This window comes from Castanea sativa, chromosome 1 (assembly GCF_040712315.1).
Source record: "Castanea sativa cultivar Marrone di Chiusa Pesio chromosome 1, ASM4071231v1".
In the NCBI taxonomy this organism is placed as follows: domain Eukaryota; kingdom Viridiplantae; phylum Streptophyta; class Magnoliopsida; order Fagales; family Fagaceae; genus Castanea; species Castanea sativa.
The window spans coordinates 47,055,403-47,077,921 of NC_134013.1; the positions used below are offsets into that span (position 1 = coordinate 47,055,403).

Consider the following 22,519-nt stretch of genomic DNA (forward strand, 5'->3'; position numbering starts at 1 on the left):
TCAGATTTGCTTTTCGACTTTTGTACTGCACTGGCATCGGAACTAGGGTTCCCCTCTGTTCACCAAACTCAGCTCCATCGGTCGGCTTCAGCGATGGTGCGGTATTGTCGGCGCCGGTTGGTTGGGTCGGCCACGGTCAGGTTGTGCACACCCCTAATGAAAAGAGATGCAAATTGCAAACCAAATATCACACATGGTGTGCATGCATGTTTGCACACTTGTTGGTTTTCTTTTACTTTAATAGTTCTTCAATAATTTCTTTGCATGCTAACTTGGTTTGCTTTGACATCTCTTGGGTCTTTAAAAATGTTGCCAGTTCATCAATTATCAGGCTTCCTTCCATGGCTAAAATCCTGTAACATATGAGAAGTGGTATTGCTATATATCATCTACATATATATATATATATATATATATATATATATATATATATATAAAACCAAAACTCTGCTTGCTCCATAATTTTCCACGACAGCACAATATTTAAAAAATTAAAATTAAAATTAACAACTCTATTTCACTCAAAAACAAAACCGGATAAAAGCCAAGCATTCTAGGTTTTCTCAAACACAAACCCACTACTACCTTCCCTCTCTCAAACGTTTTTTTTTTTTTTGTGGCTCCCCTCTCTTCCTTTTCTCTGCTCATCTCAGCCAAACCCTACAATTCAACTTATACAAATCTGGTTTTCACTGCCTAGATAAGTAGTGCTCAACGAGAAAACTTATTTCTTGCTCTACAATTTTTTATGTCAACACAATATTTAAAAAATTAAAATTAAAATTAAAAACTTTATTTCACTCAAAAACAAAACCGGATAAAAGCCAAGCATTCTAGGTTTTCTCAAACACAAACCCACTACCACCTTCCCTCTCTCAAAGGTTTTTTTTTTTGGCTCCTCTCTCTTCCTTTTCTTTGCTCATCTCAGCCAAACCCTACAATTCATCTCATACAAATCTGATTCTCACTACCTGGATAAGTAGTGCTCAACGAGAAAACTTATTTCTTGCTCCACAATTTTTCATGTCAGCACAATATTTAAAAAATTAAAATTAAAATTAAAAACTCTATTTCACTCAAAAACAAAACCGGATAAAAGCCAAGCATTCTAGGTTTTCTCAAACACAAACCCGCTATTACCTTCCCTCTCTCAAACGTTTTGTTTTTTTTTGGCTCCTTTCTCTTCCTTTTCTCTGCTCATCTCAGCTGAACTCTACAATTCATCTCATACAAATCTGATTCTCACTGCCTGGATAAGTAGTGCTCAATGAGAAAACTTATTTGGTTTTTAATTTATTTATCAATTAATAATGTAAGACTCTTCCCTTCTCTTCCTTGCTCCATGATAGTCCCTGCATTCCAACCAACACTCCCAAATCAATGCTTCTTGATTGCCCATCAAGCTTGACGGGAGGCCTAGGACAAGTATCGTGGTGCTAAAGGTGGTGTTTTTACAAATCTAAATCTACAACTAACGAACCCTAATCTTGGTATGTCCCTTTTTTCATCTAAGTTTTTCTAATACTTCTGTTTTTGCTTAATGGTTTTTCTCTTGTATTTGTTTTGTTGTTGTTGTTATTATTATTATTATTATTATTATTATTATTATTATTATTATTTTATATTTGTACCCGATACAATTTTACAATCTCATATCATATGACTTCCCAAGTCCTAGACTAACATCGAAATCCCATGACAGATAAAACACTTAGATAATGTTGATGTTTACCTTCTCTATGTGAGGTTACAATCTGGCCGTGATATAGGAACAAGGGTAATCGTAAACCTATTGAAGTTAGGGCAAATAGGTAGTATATCTCCAATCTTCTTTAACAAAATAGGATAATAACATAGCATAAGATACATTGAAGAATTGAGAAAAAATAGTATAAATTTATTGAACACATCTCCATACGAAGAGAACACTTGACGGCTTTCATTAATTTATTTTATTTTTTAATTTCTTTAATTAGATTGCAATAGTAGAATCTAGAGATACTCATGTTGGGATTAGGTTTCAGAAAACATAAGTTTTGGTAGTCCCACAATGTTATACATCAAATTTTTTTTTTGTCAATATTGTTGTTCCATATTTTATAAAAGTTTAAATATGATAGAAATATAAATAATGCACCTTTGTTTCATCTACACACACAATTTGGTTTTTTTTTTTTTCAAGATGTGTATCTTTATTTCATATAATAAATATTGATTTTTATTCAATTTTAACTAATATAAGTATAAACTATACTTTCATAAGATTTCATCCCTTGCATTGCATTGGTTAGTGACTAATTATTACTATACATCTGCAAGTATTAATATATTTCACATGAGAAATTTATAATTTTTCATAGTAAAATGGACATTATTATATCAAGGAACTGAGCTTGAAATTTACCATAGAAATAATGATTATGTTGTATTGAAACTATACTTATTAGTGATATTGTTTGTTGTCATGAGTAAATAAAAAGGGTCTATTTTAATAATTTTATTCCCCCCAAGATTTTTACATATATGTTTATAGAAACCTCCTCACTAATTCAGTTTGGTAACCTCAAAAAATAGGTTTGTCTTAGACTCTCAGCTAATGTTTGATACGAGACCTATAGAAGCCTACTGGAGCTGAGAGTTATTTGCTACAAATAGTATTTTATTAATCTCCCACATGCTCAACCTATCTCATAGGAAAGAATATTTTAGATGAAAAGTAATAAAACAGTAAAACAAGAATAAAAATGAATATTTAATTAAAAGCTAAAAATTTTAGATGCTTTGATGTTGAGTGTATTGTTAAGTGAGTTGTTAAAATAAAAAATATAGTTTTTTGAGTAACTAAAAGCTATAATTTTTAGCAATTTTACTGTGAGTGCTCTTAGGATGTACATTTAACATTCTACATAGCGAGGGAAGTGTAAAACATATCAATTTGATTCTAACAGGAAAAAATTTTGTTCTTAAGGTTCGTTTGGAAACAGCTTATGTTAAAGTTGATGAATTAATTGATACTAGAAGTGTGTGAAGGTCGGTTTTCAGGTAGTATCCAGGCCCAAGTTTAAACAAGGACCCTGGACCCTCTAGTTGTAGTTTGAAGGAACTGGGCTTGGTTCACCACAGCTAAATGGGTTGTTTACAGACCAAGTGGTGCACAGGACAAGACTCCTGCAATAAGCATACACTAGCAAGGGAGAATATGTGTATTGATCAACAAGAAAACAACAAAGGAAGACAAATGTAATAAAGAAAACGCAACAATAATTGCTTGGGATCCTCAAATCAATAAGAAATACTCCATTAATTTTCTTAGTTATGGATTACAATGCGCTCACTAATACGTAATACAAGGTCCAAATAAACTCAAAAATTATAGACTTAGACGACTATTTAAGCTTCTAAGACTTGCAAAGTTTGAATCCTTTTGAATCCAAGTATATACTGTAGTGGCTGTTTCTGGGATACCGGGAGATATTCCTCTGTTTCTTATGAGTTTTACAGAGTTTTTTCAATGATTCTATATGATTTCACTATTGCTGAATCTGCCTTTCAACATTGGCTGCTTCTCCCTTTTATAGTGTCACTTTAGGGTTCTGGGGTACCATTGATTCTTCCCCCTTGGCTCCTTGGGTACTAGAGCCCCTGTTTGTTTCAGCCCTTCTAACGACTGATTCTTTCCTTATTTCCCATAGCTCTCTTCTTTTGGTGTTTTTTCTTCAAAAGTGCTTGGCTGACCTTCCATTCCGAGGTGCCTTTTGGGGAGCTAACCTTTAGCTTTGCTCCCTCTAAGCTTTCTCTATCTTCTCTTTTCAGGCTTAGACCCCTTTTAGCTGCCCCTCTCCTTTGGTCATCTTGCCTAGTAAGCCAAGTCCTTCTCTGCCAAGTCAAAGGTTTCCCGAACTATTTCCTTTCATGGGTATCTTTTCTGGGTTCCTTAAGGTACCGGCCTCTTGTTGCTGAGTCATTGCTCTCCAAGCCCTCTGGCTTTGTATTGCATCGCTGAGTGCTTCGAGAAGGACCCATCTCCCTTTCATTCCTGGTGCCTTTTGATCCCCCTTTGAGCTGTCTTAATCCCACCTTGGCCGTGCTACACACCCAGAGGTCTTAGGTAGCCTTCGGTATCTTGGCCCAGGCCCTTTCTTCTGGACTTTCTTTGGTTCCTCTGATTCTAGCAAGCTGACTTCTTTCCTTTCTCCCTTTGTTTTATGGACTCTAAACCTCGCCTCTTCACGGATCCAGGGCCTCAAATCCATCATCCTTCCTTCTTTTGTAAGCCCAATCTTTCCTCAATTTCTTACTTCCTATGGGTTGGCCCAATGTGCCATTTGTTTGGGCCTTTTATCATGATTTTTTTTTAGACCTCAACAAAGTGCAATAAGGCCAAGCAATGACACTGCATGTATAGAGCATCATAGCAGGGTTAATGCAGTAGATGCAAGGTATCATAGTAAGATGGAAGATCAACCTAGCATAATTGGAAAGGCAAGGACCAATAGTTTAGTGATAGCAAAGCGGAGTTGGGCTAGCATTAAGTTACAGGAAGTCATTAAAGCTATGCCACATCATGAGTTGTTTATTCATAGCTTAGAAGAATTCATACCACATGGATTAGGGAGTTAGTTAAGAAATCAGCACAATTAACACGTGTGTGATTAGTTGGAATTTGAAACTGCTTTTCTCGCCACTCTAGGAAGTTAGTTATTTCAATTTTGGCTCAATTGGGTCGTGTATATATAGGATAGCCCTTATGTATTTTGCTCAGTTGCTTGTATTCAAACATTTCATTCAATAAAACATTGAGTTTTATTTAGATTGAGAAGAGTCCTAGAAGTTTATATGGTATCAAAGCTTCACAAGGTTCATCAATGGCATCCCCTGATACAAGCAATCAATCTGATCCTATTAACAACCAATCTTCTCATCCTAGTTCAAACACAAATATTGAATCCAGTCTTCCCAATCCTTTCTTTCTCAGTTATAATGAGAATACAAGTAATATTTTGGTTACTCAACCATTGCTTGGGATGCGAAACTATCAATCTTGGTCAAGGGCCATGGTTTTAGCTCTCATTGCCAAGAAAAAAAATAGGTTTTGTGAATGGCAAGATTGCGATGCCTGATCCTGATTCACCATTGTATGAAGATTAGCTGAGCTGTAATACGATGGTGCTCTCTTGGTTGATCAATTCCATGCATGTAGATGTTTCCAGTAGCATTATGTACTGTGAAACGGCTAAAGAGATGTGGATTCAGTTGCAAAACATCTTCTCACAAGGCAATGGTCCCAAGATTTACAATCTTCAAAAGGAGATTTCTCATATCTCCTAAAATCAGATGACAGTGACAGAGTATTTCACAAAGTTCAAATGACTTTGGGATCAACTTCTCAACTATGTACCATTACTTGTCTGCACTTGTGGAGCAATGAAATCCCTAAGTGCTGCTCATGAGAAGGCTTATGTAATGAGATTCTTGATGGGCTTGAACAAGAATTTTGAGACCATCAGGAGTCAAATTCTCTTATATGAACCTTTTCCTTCATTGAGCAAGGTATATTCTTTGGTTCTTCAAGAGGAGTCACACAAGAGCATTGGACATGATGGATCACACTCAGCTAAGCCAGATTCAATAGCAATGTTTGTCAATTCTAAAGGAAACAATTCAGGCAACAAAGGAGGTAGCGAAAAGGAGAGACCTTTGTGTACCCACTGCAATATAATTGGACATACCATGGACAAATGTTACAAACTCCATGGATATCCACCTAGATATAATCCAAAATAGAGGCTCAATGTAAATGCTAACCAAGTTTCCTACAATCAGAACACTACAGTTAAGAATTTCTCCAATGGTCCAGTTCAATGTCCAATTTCCAAAGCTCAATATGAGCAATTGCTTGCCTTTTTCAACAATGGCAATACTCTTGGAGATAGTCATCATGTTGCTGCTGTTAGCACTGGTGAAGGAATGTCTAGTATGGTTACTGGAGCTTCTGGAGTGGCTTCGACCTCTTCTAATTTCATTGATACCATGTCAGGTATTCATTCTACTTTACCTTTCATTCCTACAATGTCACATTCCATTTTTTTTTTGTTGCCAAATTGGTTAATAGGAATAGTTTCAGTGTCACTGATTGGGTCATAGACACAGGGGCTACTGACCATATGGTGTATTCTACTTCTTGTTTCACCACCATAACTACTACTTTAAACACACATGTCAATCTTCCCAATGGTGAAATTGCTTTGGTCACACACATTGGGACTGTGCAAATTTTTGACAAGCATATCCTTTATAATGTGCTTTGTGTTCCCTCTTTTAGTTTCAACTTAATCTCTGTTAGTCAGTTGAAAAAATCAATTCCTTGTTGCCTTATTTTTCTTGGTAATCTGTGTTTCATCCAGGACCTTGCTCTTTGGAGCACACTTGGTCTGGGTAGAGAATCTAATGGGCTTTATCTACTGGAAAAGTGCAAATCAGCTTCCTTTTCCACCACTGCTGTGTTTTCTGTAAATAGCAATAAGCCACATGTATGGCATTACAAATTAGGAAATTTATCAAATGGCAAGTTGGCTTTGATAAAGGATTATAATGTACCTCTTTCTAATTCAATTGAAGGTTTTCATTGTGATGTCTGTCCTATTGCTAAACAGAACGTTTACCTTTCAATGCTAGTTCTACTATTTCAAGCAATTTTTTTGACTTAATTCATTTTGATTTGTGGGGTCCCTTTGTTGTTTCCACCATTGATAATTGCAAATACTTTTTGACTATTTTGGATGATTGCTCAAGGTGTACATGGGTTTATTTGCTCAAACATAGGTCCCAAACACAGCAGGTTTTAGAGCAGTTTTACACTATGGTAGAAACTCAATTTTCTAAAAAGAATAAAAGCACTAAGGACTAACAATGGGACAAAATTTTTCATGAAAGATTTCTTTGCACAAAAGGGTATCTTACACCAATTAAGTTGTGTTGAAACCCATCAACAAAATGCAATTGTAGAGAGGAAGCATCAACATATCTTAATTGTTGCAAGAGCACTTATGTTTCAATCACATATGCCATTACATCTTTGGGGTCATTGTGTTTTAGCTACTATGTATTTGATTAACAGAATTCCTACTTCACCCCTTTCTCACAAAACCCCCTTTGAAATTCTTTTTGGTCATGTGCCTACCTATTCACACTTAAGGGCTTTTGGCTGTCTAAGCTATGTGTCAACCCTTGCCCACAATAGGTCTAAGTTTGCTCCTCGAGCTAAAAGGTGTGTTTTTCTTGGTTATCCTTTTGGGATGAAAGGCTACAAGGTTCTTAATTTGTCAACTAATAGTGTTTTAATTTCAAGGGATGTCATATTTCATGAAGATATTTTTCCTTTTACTGCTACTAACAATGCTGTTTCAGATCCTTTTAACTCATTCTATGAGATTGATACTCATACTTCCTCCATATCAAGTAATGATTCCTTTGTTACTCCCAATGTTATACTTGATGCTACTTCCCATTCTTCTGTTGTTCCTGTTGTTTCTTCATCTGACTCTATTCCTTCAGGAACCCTTAACACTAATGTTGATTCAATCCTACCTCTTCGTGTCTTAATAATGGTTCTTTGTCTAATGATGTTTCAATTCCTTCTTCTTCCCATTCCATGCCACTTCCTGCAGCTGCACTGCCAGACCTAATACACACACCAACACCTCTTAGGAAGTCTCCTAGACCTTCCAAACCCCCTGCTTACTTGAAGGACTATTCCTGTGCTGTTGCTTTCACTTCAGTCTCTAAGTCACTATCTAGTGCTCCCTATGACATTGCAGCCAACCTTACTTATTCTCATCTGGAACCAGGTTATCATTCTTACCTAATGATTGTTAGTTCTTGTCACCAATAACCTCAGTTCTTTCATCAAGCTGTCAAAGATTCCCTTTGAAGAAAGGCCATGGACAAGGAAATTCAAGTCCTTGAACAGAATAACACTTGGAAGCTTACTTCTCTCCCTCCTGGTAAAACTCTAATTGGATGCCAGTGGATTTATAGGATCAAATTGAAGGCTGATGGGACTATAGATAGATATAAGGCTAGGCTTGCTGCAAAAGGGTACACTCAGAGGGAGGGGCTTGATTTTCTTGAGACTTTCTCTCCCATGGCTAAAACTGTTTCAGTCAAGGTTTTACTTGCTTTGGCTGTTGCCAAAGGTTGGCCCTTACATCAGTTGGATATTAATAATGCATTTTTGCATGGAGACTTGGATGAAGATGTTTACATGTGTCTACCTCCTAGTTTTCACAGTTAAGGAGGGGGGGGGGGTTTCCTCCAATTCATCATCATCATCTAATACTATGGTTTGTAGGCTAGTTAAGTCTCTTTATGGCTTAAGGCAGGCCTTTAGATAGTGGTATACTAAATTGTCAGCCACAATTTAGCAATTTGGGCTTGTTCAATCTCAAGTAGAACACTCTTTGTTTGTGTATAACAAAGGTCCTTTGTTTAATGCATTACTAGTATATGTGGATGACATGATTATCACAGGCAATGATTCAACTTGTGTTGCTGTCTTGAAGTCTGTTTTAGATCAAAAGTTTGGTATCAAAGATCTTGGTTCACTCAAGTACTTTTTAGGACTTGAGATTGCAAGGAGCAAGACTGGCATCAGCTTGAATTAAAGAAAGTTTGCACTTGAGATTCTTAAGGAAACAGGCATGCTTGGATGCAAACCTGCTCAGTCTCCCATGGATCAGCAATTGAAATTATCTAAGGATAATGGAGAGTTGATTCCAGACCCTAGCTCTTATAGAAGACTAATAAGGAAACTTATGTACTTGACTTTGAGCAGGCCTAACATAACCTATGCAATGCATAGATTAAGCCAATTTTTGTCACATTTAAGAGTTCCACACATGAAAGCTGCCACCAGAATCTTACAATACATCAAGGGTACACCAGGGCAGGGAGTGTTCTTTCTTATTGAGTCTGATTTACAATTAAAGGCCTATTGTGATGCAGATTGGGCAGGCAACCCTGACACTAGGAAGTCATTGACTGGATATTGTGTATTTTTAGGTAATGCATTGATATCTTGGAGGTCAGAGAAGCAGACTATGGTTGCAAGATCCTCAGTAGAAGCTGAGTACAGATCAATGGCTACTACCACTTATGAACTGACTTGGCTACTATTCTTGTTGAAAGACTTACACATTGGTCATGAGAAACCTACCTTAATGTACTGTGATAACCAGGCAGCCCTTCATATAGCTGTCAATCTTGTATTCCATGAAAGATCTAAACATATAGAGGTAGATTGTCACATTGTGAGAAATAGGGTCCTTGATGGTACCATTAAAACCTTTTATGTTTCAACAAGGAACCAACTAGCAGATGTGTTTACCAAAGCCCTTGGTGTAGACCATTTTGTGAGACTAATCAAGAAATTGGGTGTGATTAATATTTTTACTTCTACTGTTGAATACCCTGAAAGTATGCCACATAATCAATCAGCAAGAGCTTTGCTCTTGAAGGGGGGTGTTAAAGCTGATGGATTAATTGATACTAGAAGTGCAACAAGGCCAAGCAATGACACTACATGTACAGAGCATCATAGCAGGGTTAATGCAGTAGATGCAGGGTATCATAGCAAGATGGAAGATTAACCTAGCATAATTGGAAAGGCAAGGACCAATAGTTCAGTGACAGTAGAGCAGAGTTGGGCTAGCATTGAGTTACAGGAAATCATTGAAGCTATGCCACATCATGAGTTGTTTATTCATAGCTCAAAAGAATTCATACCATGTGGATTAGGGAGTTAGTTAAGAAATTAGCACAATTAACACGTGTGTGATTACCTAGAATTTGTAACTGCTTTTCCCGCCACTCTAGGACGTTAGTTATTTCAATTTTGGCTCAATTGGGTCGTGTATATGTAGGATAGCCCTTATGTATTTTGCTCAATTGCTTGTATTCAAACATTTCATTCAATAAAACATTGAGTTTTATTTAGATTGAGAAGAGTCCTCGAAGTTTATAGCTTATTTAGATGAAACTGAAAAAATTTTGTTGAAAGTATGCTAAAGTATGCTTGTATTTAAAAAAAAAAAATTGAAAATGTGAGAAGGGCAGGAAAAAGTGAAGTTTTAAAAAACAGGATACAAAACTAAAAAGAAAAAAAGCTAAAAGCTAAAAGCTAAAAGCTAAGCTTATAAGCTCATGCCAAACGTACTCTTAATCTTACTAATCAACATCAATTGGAATTAGAGTGAGACTCAAGAAATTTCGACTCAGACTACACATTCACAAATAAAATTGAGAGTACAAGAACAAGTTTTAAATATATAGCCTACTCAAAGTTTCTATAAAATTACATAGATACATATTTCATATGTGTGTGCCTACGTGCTTGTACATGTAAATATAATTTATTAAACATAAAATGACTGAAAAATAATTTTATAATTACAAGAAAAGGTCAGCCCTGCTGCTTGCTGATCTTGTTGTAAAGTTTGATTCTTTTTTAATTGTGTCCAAGCAATATCATGTATAGTTAACCCTTTATTTTAGAAGAACATGTATAGTTAACCTATTACCTCTATATTAAAACAATGGAAATATTCAAAGTTTAATTATTAAATTCATCATTGAATTATTGTGAAAACTATAATTTGGCTCTTCAATTATTAATTGTATTAATTTAATGTCTCCACTTTCAAAATTTAGTAAATTTAATCTCAACAACCATCAATCTCTCACCCCTTTTGACCAAGGAGGCAAGGATATCATTGTCTTGATTTTATAGATTGAGAGACTGAATGATGTAATTAATAGTTTCTTTTTTTTTTTTTTTTGAGGGGAGACGTAATTAATAGCTGAGAAAGAAAACTGAGCTTTACCCAATAATGCTAAGACATTATTAGTAACTTAGCTAATTAAAAAAAAAAAACTAAGCTTTACCCAATAATGCTAAGACATTATCAGTAACTTAGCTAATTAAAAAAAAGAGTAACGTAGCCAATATTTTTCTCATTAGCAACTCTTAGGAAATTACGAAGTGAAGCAAGTAGTATTGAATGTGCGATTAAATCTCAACTTACACTGTAAAGATTTTGACTTAGATATCCTTATCGATGCTAGATTATACGAATTTTTTCGAGCTCAATGGAAGAAACTGGGTAAGCCACTAGATTGGAACCAAACCAACTACAAAAATGATGGCATGGGTGATGGGACAAGAAGTTAGCTCAAGGAGTGCTTAAGGACCCTTATTACATAGAAGGAGGAATACTTATTTGACAAAAATTGCTTATATTTTAGTTGTCATTTTAAGACTTTTACTTAACAAAAAAATCTTATTATATCGCTATTATACATTGTATTTTGAAATCGTGTTTTAAAAACATAATTTCAGTTCATATGTAAGTGTGTATGTTATGAGTGTGCAATTGAGTAAACTATCATTACTCTTTACTGAATTTACACGCTCTTTCACATGTCATCTCACTTAAAAGAGGGGTGTACGAATTTTTTCTATGAAAAATTTGGTGCCCATAAACTTATTGGTGTTATATCAGGTGCAAGCCTGTGCTTGTTGTTGTCGTAAAAGGGATGTGAATAATTTCCAATTTTCCCACCTAGTGGGTTAGTTTCCAAGTTCCTTTTGACTTTGTGGGAGTCTATTCTTAGAATTCATTATTAACAACAAAGTAGTTGAAAAGCGAACTAGGGGCTTGTAATTGAGGAGAGATGGAGATCTAGGAATGGCATATCAATCATCATTGGGTGGACCTTGCTTGAACCGTCCAAGCTCTCAATTGATTTCCTTTCATTTTTAAAAAATGTCCAATTCCCACCTCATAGTGGATTAGGTTCTATGTTTCTATCCCTTTGTCTATTGACACATTTGAGAGTATTGACTCTTAACACTTTGTATTAGTTAAATATATTAATACAAAAAATGCTTACCCGTAGAGTTTGCTAGCAATGTTTGACTCAACAAATTGCTCAGTATTTCGTAGACTCAAACTTTCACACAGCCTGTACTGCTTCTGCAGATAGTACTTCTGATGGTGGTTTTCTGCCATGTAGAAACCTGTATCAAATGCTATGATTTTGGTCACGATCTTCTTGTTGAGCTTCATCTGCCTTCTTATCTTTGACTCCTGTGCTTGCTTCCTCTCTTCCTCCTAGTTGTAAAATATTGCAGATCTTTGGTGCGTACTTTAATCCAAAGTTCTACCATATATATTATCTAAAAGTTCAAAAAGCGTGTAAAACACCTTTGAACGTTTAAACCCCCAAATTACAAATTACTAATTCAAACTTATAAATAAACAATGTACGTGCGGAAAATGTAAATAAGCTAAAATAGAATTGATAGCATAATCTAAACAAAATAAAATCACATCCACAGCAGAAATTAAATGACAAAGATTAAGGGAAGAGAGATGCAAACACAAGGAAAACACAGCGATGTGTTATCGAAGAGAAAATCGAAGCCTTCGGCGTAAAACCTCTCCGCCGTCCTCCAAGCGGTCAATAATCCACTAAAGAATGTAGTTGAGATACATGGACAATAGAAGACCCTCCAAGCCTAACCTACCTAGTGTACCTAAGCCCTCCAAGCTCCTACTCCAACAAGGTTGCGCCGAACCTATTTCTTCTTTAGCTTACCGAATTTCGCTACAGCCCATAGCATCAACCAATATGAAATTGGTCACTTCTTAACTGCTTCCTAAAGCACCAAACAGCCTTCTCACAGATATGGGTATGGTGAGAAAAGGTTTTAGTAATGGACCTCTCAAGGATGTAACAATGGAGAGGAAGAGAGCAGAGGAATTTGAAGAGTCTCTATGTGAAGATTGTGGATGAGTCAATCTTGTTTTTCTCTAGGGTTTCTCTCTCAAAATTCTCTCTAGAAACTCTCTACATTTCGTGGGTATAAGGGGTATTTATACTAGGGTGAGAAAGGAATGCAAAGAGTCATATTTTCCTAAATAGGGCTGGCTGGCGACTTGGACTCGCGACTTGATTGAGTCGCGAGTTCCAGCCGCGAGCAAACAGAATGGCCAGACTAGACTTTTTGTCCTGTAGTACTCTAGCTGGCATGACTGTTCAACTTCTCATCACGCTTCGCTCGTGTGCATCATCTGGCGGCTTGCTAGCCGCGAGCCATCCGCGAGATCCAGCCACGAGTCTTTGCTTCACTGCACATTCTTGAGCATTTCTTTACACTCTCTCACACACTACCCTTACATGAATCCCACCTATATACAGGGTTTCTAAGTGCTGAATTACAAGCAGATTGGCACGGAATAAAGCCAACACAATGGTTGATAAATTTTAACCTTACAATCTCCCCATTTGGTTATTTCGTGACAAAACCCTAAAACAAACTCTAGACTTAACATGTGAGTTGGGAACAGTTGAACAAAACTCACTCACGCCTAGCTCTAGAATCTGTGTAGCTCTTGAATCATAAGAACAAGTGTCTCCTGAAATACAACAACACAATATGATCATTGCATGCAGAAAAACTTGTAATGCATATGAGACAAGCACAATGCAGTCAAGCACAATGGAGTAAAGTAATAGACCAAAGCTTGACCATACAAGCAATCACTACAAAATAGTCACCACAATGCTCATTCACACTTGGAATGAACATTCGGACATGCAAGCTATTAAGCTAAAATGCAAAGAATCATTTGCATGTCCAACACTCAACCAATGCACAATACAAGAAGTATATGCATCTAGGAACAAGATCCTACACGGGCACAAGAGTGATGTACTAAAAGTAGTGCATAGCAGAACAAGTACATAAGCTACAAAGCAAGGTACAAAACATAAAGGCTGCCTAAGCATGGTACAAACCATAAAAGCCTACAGATCAAACCTTAAAAGCTTACAAAAGCAACATGGGTACAGATTGAAAGCATGCATAAAAACTGAAAAACTATCTTAAGTATATAAAAATATGATCCTTGAGTTTAAGACAGCAAAATATGTAACAAAGTATATAGCAAACCAAAAAAAAAATATGCCCAAAGGTATGTGATGAGTGTATAAGTTAGCTTTTACCTCTTGAGCACACAAGCACAACTCCCCCTTTCACTATGCACACTTCCCTTTGTGTTACTCTCCCCTTTACTATATGCTTATCTCCCCCTTTTTGGCACGAATAGCTAAAGGCTGTCCTTTAGCTTTTGCTGAATAGCATTTAGTTGATTCTCTACGGTTGTGAGGCGCAATTGGACTTGATTGTTGGTGGAATAGATAAGTCTTTCAATTCTGGCAAGGCGCATGTGAAGACTTTCAAACAAGGAACCAAATCTATCCGCTTGAGGACCAGACTGTATTGGTTGATTGCTAGTCGGCTGTAACTCGGGGGTGATAGGAGAGGTAGTCGCGGTATGCACAGGTGTATCTGACCTATGAGCAGATGGAGTAACATGAGATATGTTTTCACTCTTTGGCGTTCTAGAGGAATGACTTTTGCTAGCTTGAAGAGTTATCATGGATATTGGTCGAGGACGGGTCAGCAATTTTCCATCTAATAGGGGATTGACACCTTCGAGAAGTATGATCTTCATGATGAGACTACAAAACGGGATACATCCTCGTGCTGCAGATCGAGTCGTTGTCCTCCCAATGGTCTAGAAGATGTGGGCACAGATATCAATCGGGACTCCTGAAATAAGATCACATAGGATTTGAGCTCTTCCAAGATTGATGAAACCAGTGCTGGACAACGGGTAGAGGTTGGAAAGCATGATCAGCTTTAGGGTGATCAACTTAGGTGCAAACTTTGCAGTGTTTATAGATGAGCCTTTACTGGAGACTTTGTGATCAAGTCCAAGAACGCGCAGAATGTCTTGAACCTTAGGAGTTCTATCATCATAAGGGGTGAGGTCAACTTTCTTAGGTCTAGTGATGTGAAGGACCTTGGCTATGTAGTTTGGATTGATGGAGAACCCTTTTCCTTTTACCCAGCATTTCAACTCAACTCCAGTGTATCTGGCATTTGAGAAAAATTCCTTCACCAACACATCCATCGAGTCTTCAAAATTCCCGAACAAATTAGCCTAATCTTTAGCTTCAAAGATCCTAGGGATAAAAGTTGTCCCCAAAGTGTCAAACTTTACCACTCGTTCCACTATAGGAGAAGCATCTTCAAAAATGCTTAAGTGAGTCTGTGAATCGAGAGGAGTTTTGAACCTCTCACTGTTTGAGTCTTTAGACAATTGAGACAAGAAACGAGTTCGTTTAGCAATAGGGGATGATGAAACATCAGTTACAATATCTTTTCCTTTAGAAGATTGGCTAGACATCTGCAAAAGTGCAGTCACACAACAAAGATCTAGGGGCACAGACACATGACACAAACATCCACTTGATTAGATTCAAGAAAAATGAAGTCTCATGGAAATTCAAACAGAGATATCTCTTAAATATAGCATACTGATACAATGTAAGCTAAATCATTCTACAATGATAAATACACAGTCACAGTTTAGTTCACTGAGAACTATGGATAACACAAAGTCGCAAACATCTGTCATTATGACAGTCTACCATGAGAATGATATGCATAGAGCAACATAGTCAAGATACACAACAAAGAGTTTGACAAGTAATCAGGTGAATCAAGCAACAGAACACTAGAATCAACAACACCCTTTCAGCAAACCCAACAGAGCAAACCCATCCCAAAACACGACAACAACTCAAAAATCAAGAAAAAGTATGTTATAAACAAGAAATACCAGAAGATATTAAGAAAACCCATACCTTTTCATGAGAGATGAAGTTGAGAGGATGAAGATTAATGGTGGGTTTAGGAAGAAACACAGTGAGTTTGAAGTGGTGTAAATGGGAAAGACAATGAACAGTCACAAAAGTTCGAGGGAAAAACTGAAAAAGTTTTAAAAACTATCCAAAAACGCAAAACACGCGATTTTTACAACTAATTCAAGTCGCATGCAAGTCGCTAGTCCAAGTCGCCAGATCACTTGAAAACAAAAATTTGAAAAATTTTGTTCAAGTGTTTTTCGTGACTGGAAGTTCTACCCGCGAGGAAGTCGCGAAGTAAGCTGTGAAAATCTCTGTGACCCCTCGTGACTAAACCTTCCACCCGCGAACAAGTCGCCACTCTGAGCCACGAAAAGCATAAAGACTCAAACTTTGAAAAATATTCTAAGTATTTTTTGCGATTAGGACGATTACCCGCCAGTGAGTCGCGAAAAATCTCTTTATGAGCTCACGACTGGGGCATGCAACTGGATCAACCCGCAACTGAGTCGCCAAAACAGGGCAGCACAGTTTTTGAAATTTTTAACATTTTTGAAAGACAAAATACTTTCCAAACACAACTTAAAAATTCAAAAATCTTTTTATGTTTGATCAACAAAGATTGAGCATGTGAAAACACATTTATCCAAGTACAATCACACAAATGAATATGGCATTCATTGATCATATGCTTGTGTGATGTGTGTGGAAATCAAAAATGAGATAGTCCTTAGTCTAATGTAAAGCTTCAATGATCAATTCAACTAAGGCATACACAATTAGCACTAGATAATGTGACCCATCTCAATTATAGTAGAATGCATATATGACCTCCCACAACACTTGATAGCATAAGAATGAAGCTTTTCATTTGGCTCCATAAACATCATATCAATTGATCTTTTTGAATCAGTGCATCTCATTGTGAGATTGATGCCAGAAATTTTGATATTTCAATTGATGAGATAGCCTTTGGCCTTTTTGGGCATCATACAATTTATAAAGGTCGCTTTCCCTTTTTCCTAGTCAAATACTAGTATGTGCAACAGGTTTTTGCAGCTCAATATCTCTTTTCATTTAGAGATTTACATTTGATGAGCTCTTTTTTTTTTTTTTTTAAGCAAAAACAATAAATAAAAGAGTGGGAAGATATATAGGCACAAGTCTATGCATGACTCAAGATTGACAAAACCATTCACTAATCATTCATGATAAGTTTGAAGATCTATTTACAACAGTCACATAGATGTTAAGATTTCTCCCACAATGATTTGAGTGCATAGGGAACAAGCTATGCTCGTAGATGCACAAGGCCATTAGTACAAAGGTACAAAGCAAAACATGTTTTTAAACAAAACCCAACAAAGACAATCAAACTTTTAGGATTTTCTACTTTTTTATGTGTTTTTGGGTTTTTGACACAAAAACAAGAAAGATAAATCAAAACCAGCAATGTGAAAACATTTAAAGTGAAAACAAACAAACAACCCACAAGCATACAATCAAGCATATTCACACGACATAGGAAGAATTGATGCATGGACATATTGTAATGCTTATGCATGAGCACCCTTTTTCACCCACACGTCACGTGCATTTGGGGTGATATCCCTATAGGATTAGATACAAGAGTTAGAACTTTTAAACCTTCTTGTGAAGCTTTCCAAGCAATTGGTGAATGCACCAATCATCTTCATCACGTCTATCATTCTGAGATCACCATTTCGACCTCTTGATGGTTCAACAGCCCAAGTTGTCTTGTCGTTTCTTGGTCCTCTTGACCTTTGACCACCAGCATTCCTTAATGCTTTCAGCTGATGACAATTTGGTCGAGTGTGCCCTTGAAGTCCGTAGTGAAGACACATATGGTTCGTTCTAGAATCTTGTTGTGATCGTGGAAGAGATTTTGCTCTAGCTTCAAACCTGACCATAGATTGATTACGGGGCTTGTTCAACACCCACTGGTCAGCCACATTCTTCTTCTTCTTCTCAACCTTGGCCTTCTCTACATTAGGAGCATCTATAGCCGGCTCTTTGGCCTTCACAGACTTTACTTCTTTGGAGGTATTCACAATTGAGCTACTTTCTCTGGTGTATCCTAATCCAGTTTTGTCAAAAAAAGTCTTTTGAGAGGAAAGGACATCATCGAGCTTTTTTGTGGATATGCGCTCTATTTTGGCATTTGCTTGAACCACCTCAAGCTCAAGGAATCTCAACTTGGTGTAAGCTTCGATTAGTTCGCCATTTAGTGTCTCAATCTCACACTTGGCCTTCTTGTATCTCACTAAGAGACTTCGATAGTCCTCCTCTGCTTTCTTCATCTTCTTTACAGCCGCCTTGGCCACATTGCATACTCTCTCGACTTCTTAAGGAGTAATTGTAGTTCTCTTAAAGACCAGTTGTATCTTCATCTTCTTCAGCATCCGATTCTTCTACAATTCCCATGTATTCCTCATCACTATGCTCCCCAAGCTCTTGCACAAGCAGATTCAAGTCCTCCGAAGACTCAACATAAGCAATAGTCATGAATGCTAAGAAATTTCCATCTTCATCAAAGCTATCCTCCGAATCAGAGGTGGAAGAATCTGAGTCACTAAGAGTGGTAGCATAAGCCTTCCCTTTCAATCTCAAATAATTAGGACATTCCTTTTTGAAATAGCCATGCCCATTACATTCAAAACAAGTGACTCCTTGGGTAGATTGGGATTCCTTCCCGTCTCTCTTTTTGAAGTCCTTTTTCTCCTTTCCGGAACTTGTGAATTTCCCTTTATCACCAAACTTCCCATTGTTCTTGAACTTCAGGAATTTCCGAAAATTCTTTGCAAGGTAAGCTACATCCTTTTCGACCACATCCTCATCCAATGATTCGTGTGCTTCTACCCTTTCATTTATCGTCTTAAGAGCAAGTGATTTGCTCTTTCTTTGATTTGACAATGAGAGCTCATACATTTGGAGAGATCCAATCGGCTCTTGGAATTTGATTTCATCAAGGTCCTTGCTCTCCTCAATTGTAGTCACCTTTGCATGGAAACTCTCTGGCAATGAACGAAGAATTTTTCGGACAACTTTCGAGTCCTTTGTTTTCTCTCCCAAGTTAAACTAGCCGATGACCATTTCATTTAGCTTACTATAGAAAGAGTCAAAGGACTCATCCTTACTCATTTTCAGCTCCTTAAACTGAGTGGTCAACATCTACAACTTGGTGTCCTTAATTTTCTTCGTTCCCTCGTACGTGGTCTCCAATATCTACCATGCCTCCTTGGCAATAGTTATGTGAGATATCCTGTGGAACTCATCTGGAGATACACCACAAAAAATAGCGTTAAGTGCTTTGCTGTTTGCATTAGACACTGCGAGGATTGCCTTATCCCATGTGGATTTGGCTGCCTTCGGCCTAGTCCAGCCGACATCAACAGCATCCTAAACATATTCATCTATTGAACATAAGAATGTTCTCATTCGTACCTTCGAAAAGGCATAATTGCTACCATCAAAATATGGTGGAGCATTCAAAGATTGAGACCGGTCCATCTCAATACAGGGTCAAGGATCGCACTAAGGTGTTTAAACCACAAAGAGTGCACCCGCTCTGATACTAATTGAAAGTTCAAAAAGCGTGTAAAACACCTTTGAACATTTAGACCCCCAAATTACAAATTACAAATTCAAGCTTATAAACAAACAATGTACGTGCGGAAAATGTAAATAAGCTAAAACAAAATTGATAACATAATCTAAACCAAATAAAATCACATCCACAACAAAAATTAAATGGCAAAGATTAAGGGAAGAGAGATGCAAACACAAGGACAACACAGCGATGTGTTATCAAAGAGGAAATCGAAACCCTTGGTGTAAAACCTCTCCGCCACCCTCCAAGTGGTCAATAATCGACTAAAGAATGTAGTTGGGATACATGGACAACAGAAGACCCTCAAAGCCTAATCTACCCAGTGTACCTAAGCCCTCCAAGCTCCTATTCCAACGAGGTTGCGCCGAACCTATTTCTTCTTTAGCTTACCGGATTCCGCTACAGCCCATAGCATCAACCAATATGAAATTGGTCCCTTCTTAACTACTTCCCAAAGCACCAAACAGCCTTCTCACAGATGTGGGTATGGTGAGAAAATGTTTTGGTAATGGACCTCTCAAGGATGTAACAATGGAGAGGAAGAGAGTAGAGGAATTTGAAGAGTTTCTATGTGAAGATTGTGGATGAGTCAATCTTGTTTTTCTCTAGGGTTTCTCTCTCAAAATTCTCTCTGAAAGCTCTCTACATTTCGTGGGTATAAGGGGTATTTATACTAGGGTGAGAAAGGAATGCGAAGAGTCATATTTTCCCAAATAGGGCTGGCTGGTGACTTGACTGAGCCGCGAGTTCCAGCCGTGAGTAAACAGAATGGCCAAACTGGACTTTTTGTTCCATAGTGCTCCAGCTGGCGTGACTGTTCAACTTCTTAGCACACTTCGCTCGTGTGCATCATCTGGCGGCTTGCTAGCCGCGAGTCACCCGCGAGATCCAGCTGCGAGTCCTTGCTTCACTGCACATTCTTGAGAATTTCTTCACACTCTCTCACACACTACCCTTACATGAATTCCACCTAAACACAAGGTTTCTAAGTGCTGAATTACAAGTAAATTGGCACGGAATAAAACCAACACAATGATTGATAAATTTCAACTTTACATTATCCACTAAGATTAAAGCTACAAATTATAAAAATAATCACAATGATAGTGATATATATTATATTCTTAAGGAAAAGAAATTACTAGGTAGTTTTTGTTGGTGGGATCATGGAAATCCCAGAAACTGTCCAAGAGAGATTTGTATGAGATTTTTCTATTATCGTATATGACTTTCACAGCTTCAGTATGGCCTGTTGTTCCTTCACAGACCTACGAATGAACTGAAAAGAGTTCAGTTTTTGCTATAAAAACTACATGAACAATCATGGTTCTAGCACATAGGTATAAACATTGTTCTTATTTTATCTTAGTTCACCAAATAAATCTAGAAACACACTTTAATTTCACAATTCGCTAGCTGAAGTTGTCAACTGTGACTAGGGAACACTTTCTGTCTACTACTTTTTAAATGAATCTATTATCTTTTTTTTTTCCACCACATATAATCGACTATTTCAGTAAGTTGTGAAAATAAGTGTCGTAGAACTGTTGTTTTTCACCTCTCTATATGTAGGCTTTTCCACGGTTCCTCCGCAATTGCCTGTGGCAGTTTTCAAAACACCATCTACACGCCCAAACACAGCTTCAAGATTCCAGAAGATACCTGCAGCAATGCCCATGTATCAATTAATCACAATACTGTAAGAAATTCACACTTCAATGAATGAGAGGGAGAGATAGAGAGTACCTCCTGCAAACACTACTTCACTGAGAAACTCCATCGGCATATTATTGGGTCTTGAGGTGTTCTCAGAAATGGGGAATTCAGAATTTTTAGGATTAATTTGAGGAAGCGAAGTATACATGGTTTTGACACTCAAAATTAATTCACAAGTAATGAATTGGGTCTTTGGCGTCTCTTCATCATTTGCTGGTCACTTCAAATGTATATACTGCTTTATATATAGTGTGAGGCTAGTAGTTTAACAAAAACCATGAAACCAGATATGATGCAAGGGAAGCTGTTTTCTACGTATTTTATTAGAATAAATCAATCAAAGTGTATGGACCCTTTCAATAGCTAGCCGTGATGAATAAAATTTGCAGCTGGTCTTTGGGGGTGCAATAAAGTACTCTAGAAGAGAGGCACTTTTCTGCACCTTTTTGAGTTGTCTAGTTCTGATCTGTAACCTTCTTTCCTTTATTTACTAGTGTCTTCTCCTTGTCTGTTCTAATTTGTTTTTGACTTTTTTTTTTTTTTTTCCTTGTGTAATTCCATGAGTATTATATGCTAGGGACTTGAACCTAGACCAACTTCTTGCCTGTTTCGGACATTCCAGTCTCCCATTCTTTTTACTCGATTTTCTTTTTAATATAAAAAAAAAGCTTTTTTGAACCTTAGACCAATATGATCTTTGTTAGAAATACTAGAATATATTAATTAAGTTACAAAGTTCTTGACAAAATTATAAAAAAAAAAAAATAGTGTAATGGATTAGAAGCATCTACTTTTATGTGTATATATATATAAAAGAATTTAAAATGTTTATTTTTGGGAAGTTGAGAAGACTACTTAATTATGAACTAATAGGTCAGTATTAATCACACTAATGTCTATTCTTGGGTTTAATTTTTTTTGAGTAAATTGCAAAGTACACTCCTAAAGTGTAGAATTACTAAGATTTTACATTATGAAGTTAAAAAAAATTAGTTCATATATATATATGAACTAATAGGTCAGCCTTGACCATACTAATGCGTTTTATAAATAAATAAATAAAAATTGGTAAATTGCAAAGTACACCTCTAAAATTTAGAGTTGCTTGGATTATATATCCTAAATTTTATCTTTGTTAGCAAAAGTAGCACCTCTATTAGTGAACTCACCTATGTGGCCGTCAAGTGACACGCTAGCTTTTAATGTGTAATTTTTCTTGCCATGTAGGTGAGTCTGCTAATGGCTTGGTTGTTTTTGCTAACAGAAGTAAAGTTTAGGGTTTAAAGTCTAAAATTGCAAACTTCAGGTGCAAATCTAAGCAACCCCAAATTTTAAGAGAATACTTTGCAATTTACCCTTATTTTGATTTATGGCTTTGTCTTTGTGTGTGAACTC

At 36.9% G+C, this 22,519-nt stretch overlaps 2 protein-coding genes across 3 annotated transcripts; one reads left to right on the forward strand and one right to left on the reverse strand.

Moving 5' to 3' along the window:
* Positions 1-7,939: 7,939 nt before the first annotated feature.
* Positions 7,940-8,663, forward strand: LOC142628396 (putative mitochondrial protein AtMg00820). Its single transcript, XM_075802510.1, has 2 exons — positions 7,940-8,195; positions 8,503-8,663. The coding sequence occupies exons 1-2, from the start codon at positions 7,940-7,942 to the stop codon at positions 8,661-8,663; spliced, it is 417 nt and encodes a 138-aa protein (XP_075658625.1).
* Positions 8,664-11,905: 3,242 nt separating this feature from the next.
* LOC142631041 (uncharacterized) lies at positions 11,906-21,321 on the reverse strand. Of its 2 annotated transcripts, none has more exons than XR_012843498.1 (4): positions 21,155-21,321; positions 20,967-21,070; positions 20,551-20,687; positions 11,906-12,235 (listed from the first exon to the last, which is right to left on the reverse strand). XR_012843498.1 is itself a non-coding variant. In XM_075805121.1 (4 exons), exons 1-4 carry the CDS (start codon positions 21,270-21,272, stop codon positions 12,134-12,136), a joined length of 450 nt encoding a protein of 149 aa, XP_075661236.1. In that variant the 5' UTR covers positions 21,273-21,321; the 3' UTR covers positions 11,906-12,133. The 2 variants fall into 2 exon arrangements, 1 of the variants encoding a protein (XP_075661236.1); XM_075805121.1 differs by having other exon boundaries at positions 20,551-20,676.
* Positions 21,322-22,519: the final 1,198 nt, after the last annotated feature.

Excerpts from the sequence above, each read along its gene's own strand:
- LOC142631041 (XM_075805121.1), bottom strand. The coding sequence starts at position 21,272 with ATGTATACTTCGCTTCCTCAAATTAATCCTAAAAATTCTGAATTCCCC. Across the intron at positions 20,677-20,966 it reads AAAAGCCTACATATAGAGAG|GTCTGTGAAGGAACAACAGG; the intron begins GTGAAAAACAAC and ends GTTCATTCGTAG. Across the intron at positions 12,236-20,550 it reads CCACCAACAAAAACTACCTA|ATAATATATATGGTAGAACT; the intron begins GTAATTTCTTTT and ends TTGAACTTTTAG.
- LOC142628396 (XM_075802510.1), top strand. The coding sequence starts at position 7,940 with ATGGACAAGGAAATTCAAGTCCTTGAACAGAATAACACTTGGAAGCTT. Across the intron at positions 8,196-8,502 it reads TGCTTTGGCTGTTGCCAAAG|TATATGTGGATGACATGATT; the intron begins GTTGGCCCTTAC and ends ATGCATTACTAG.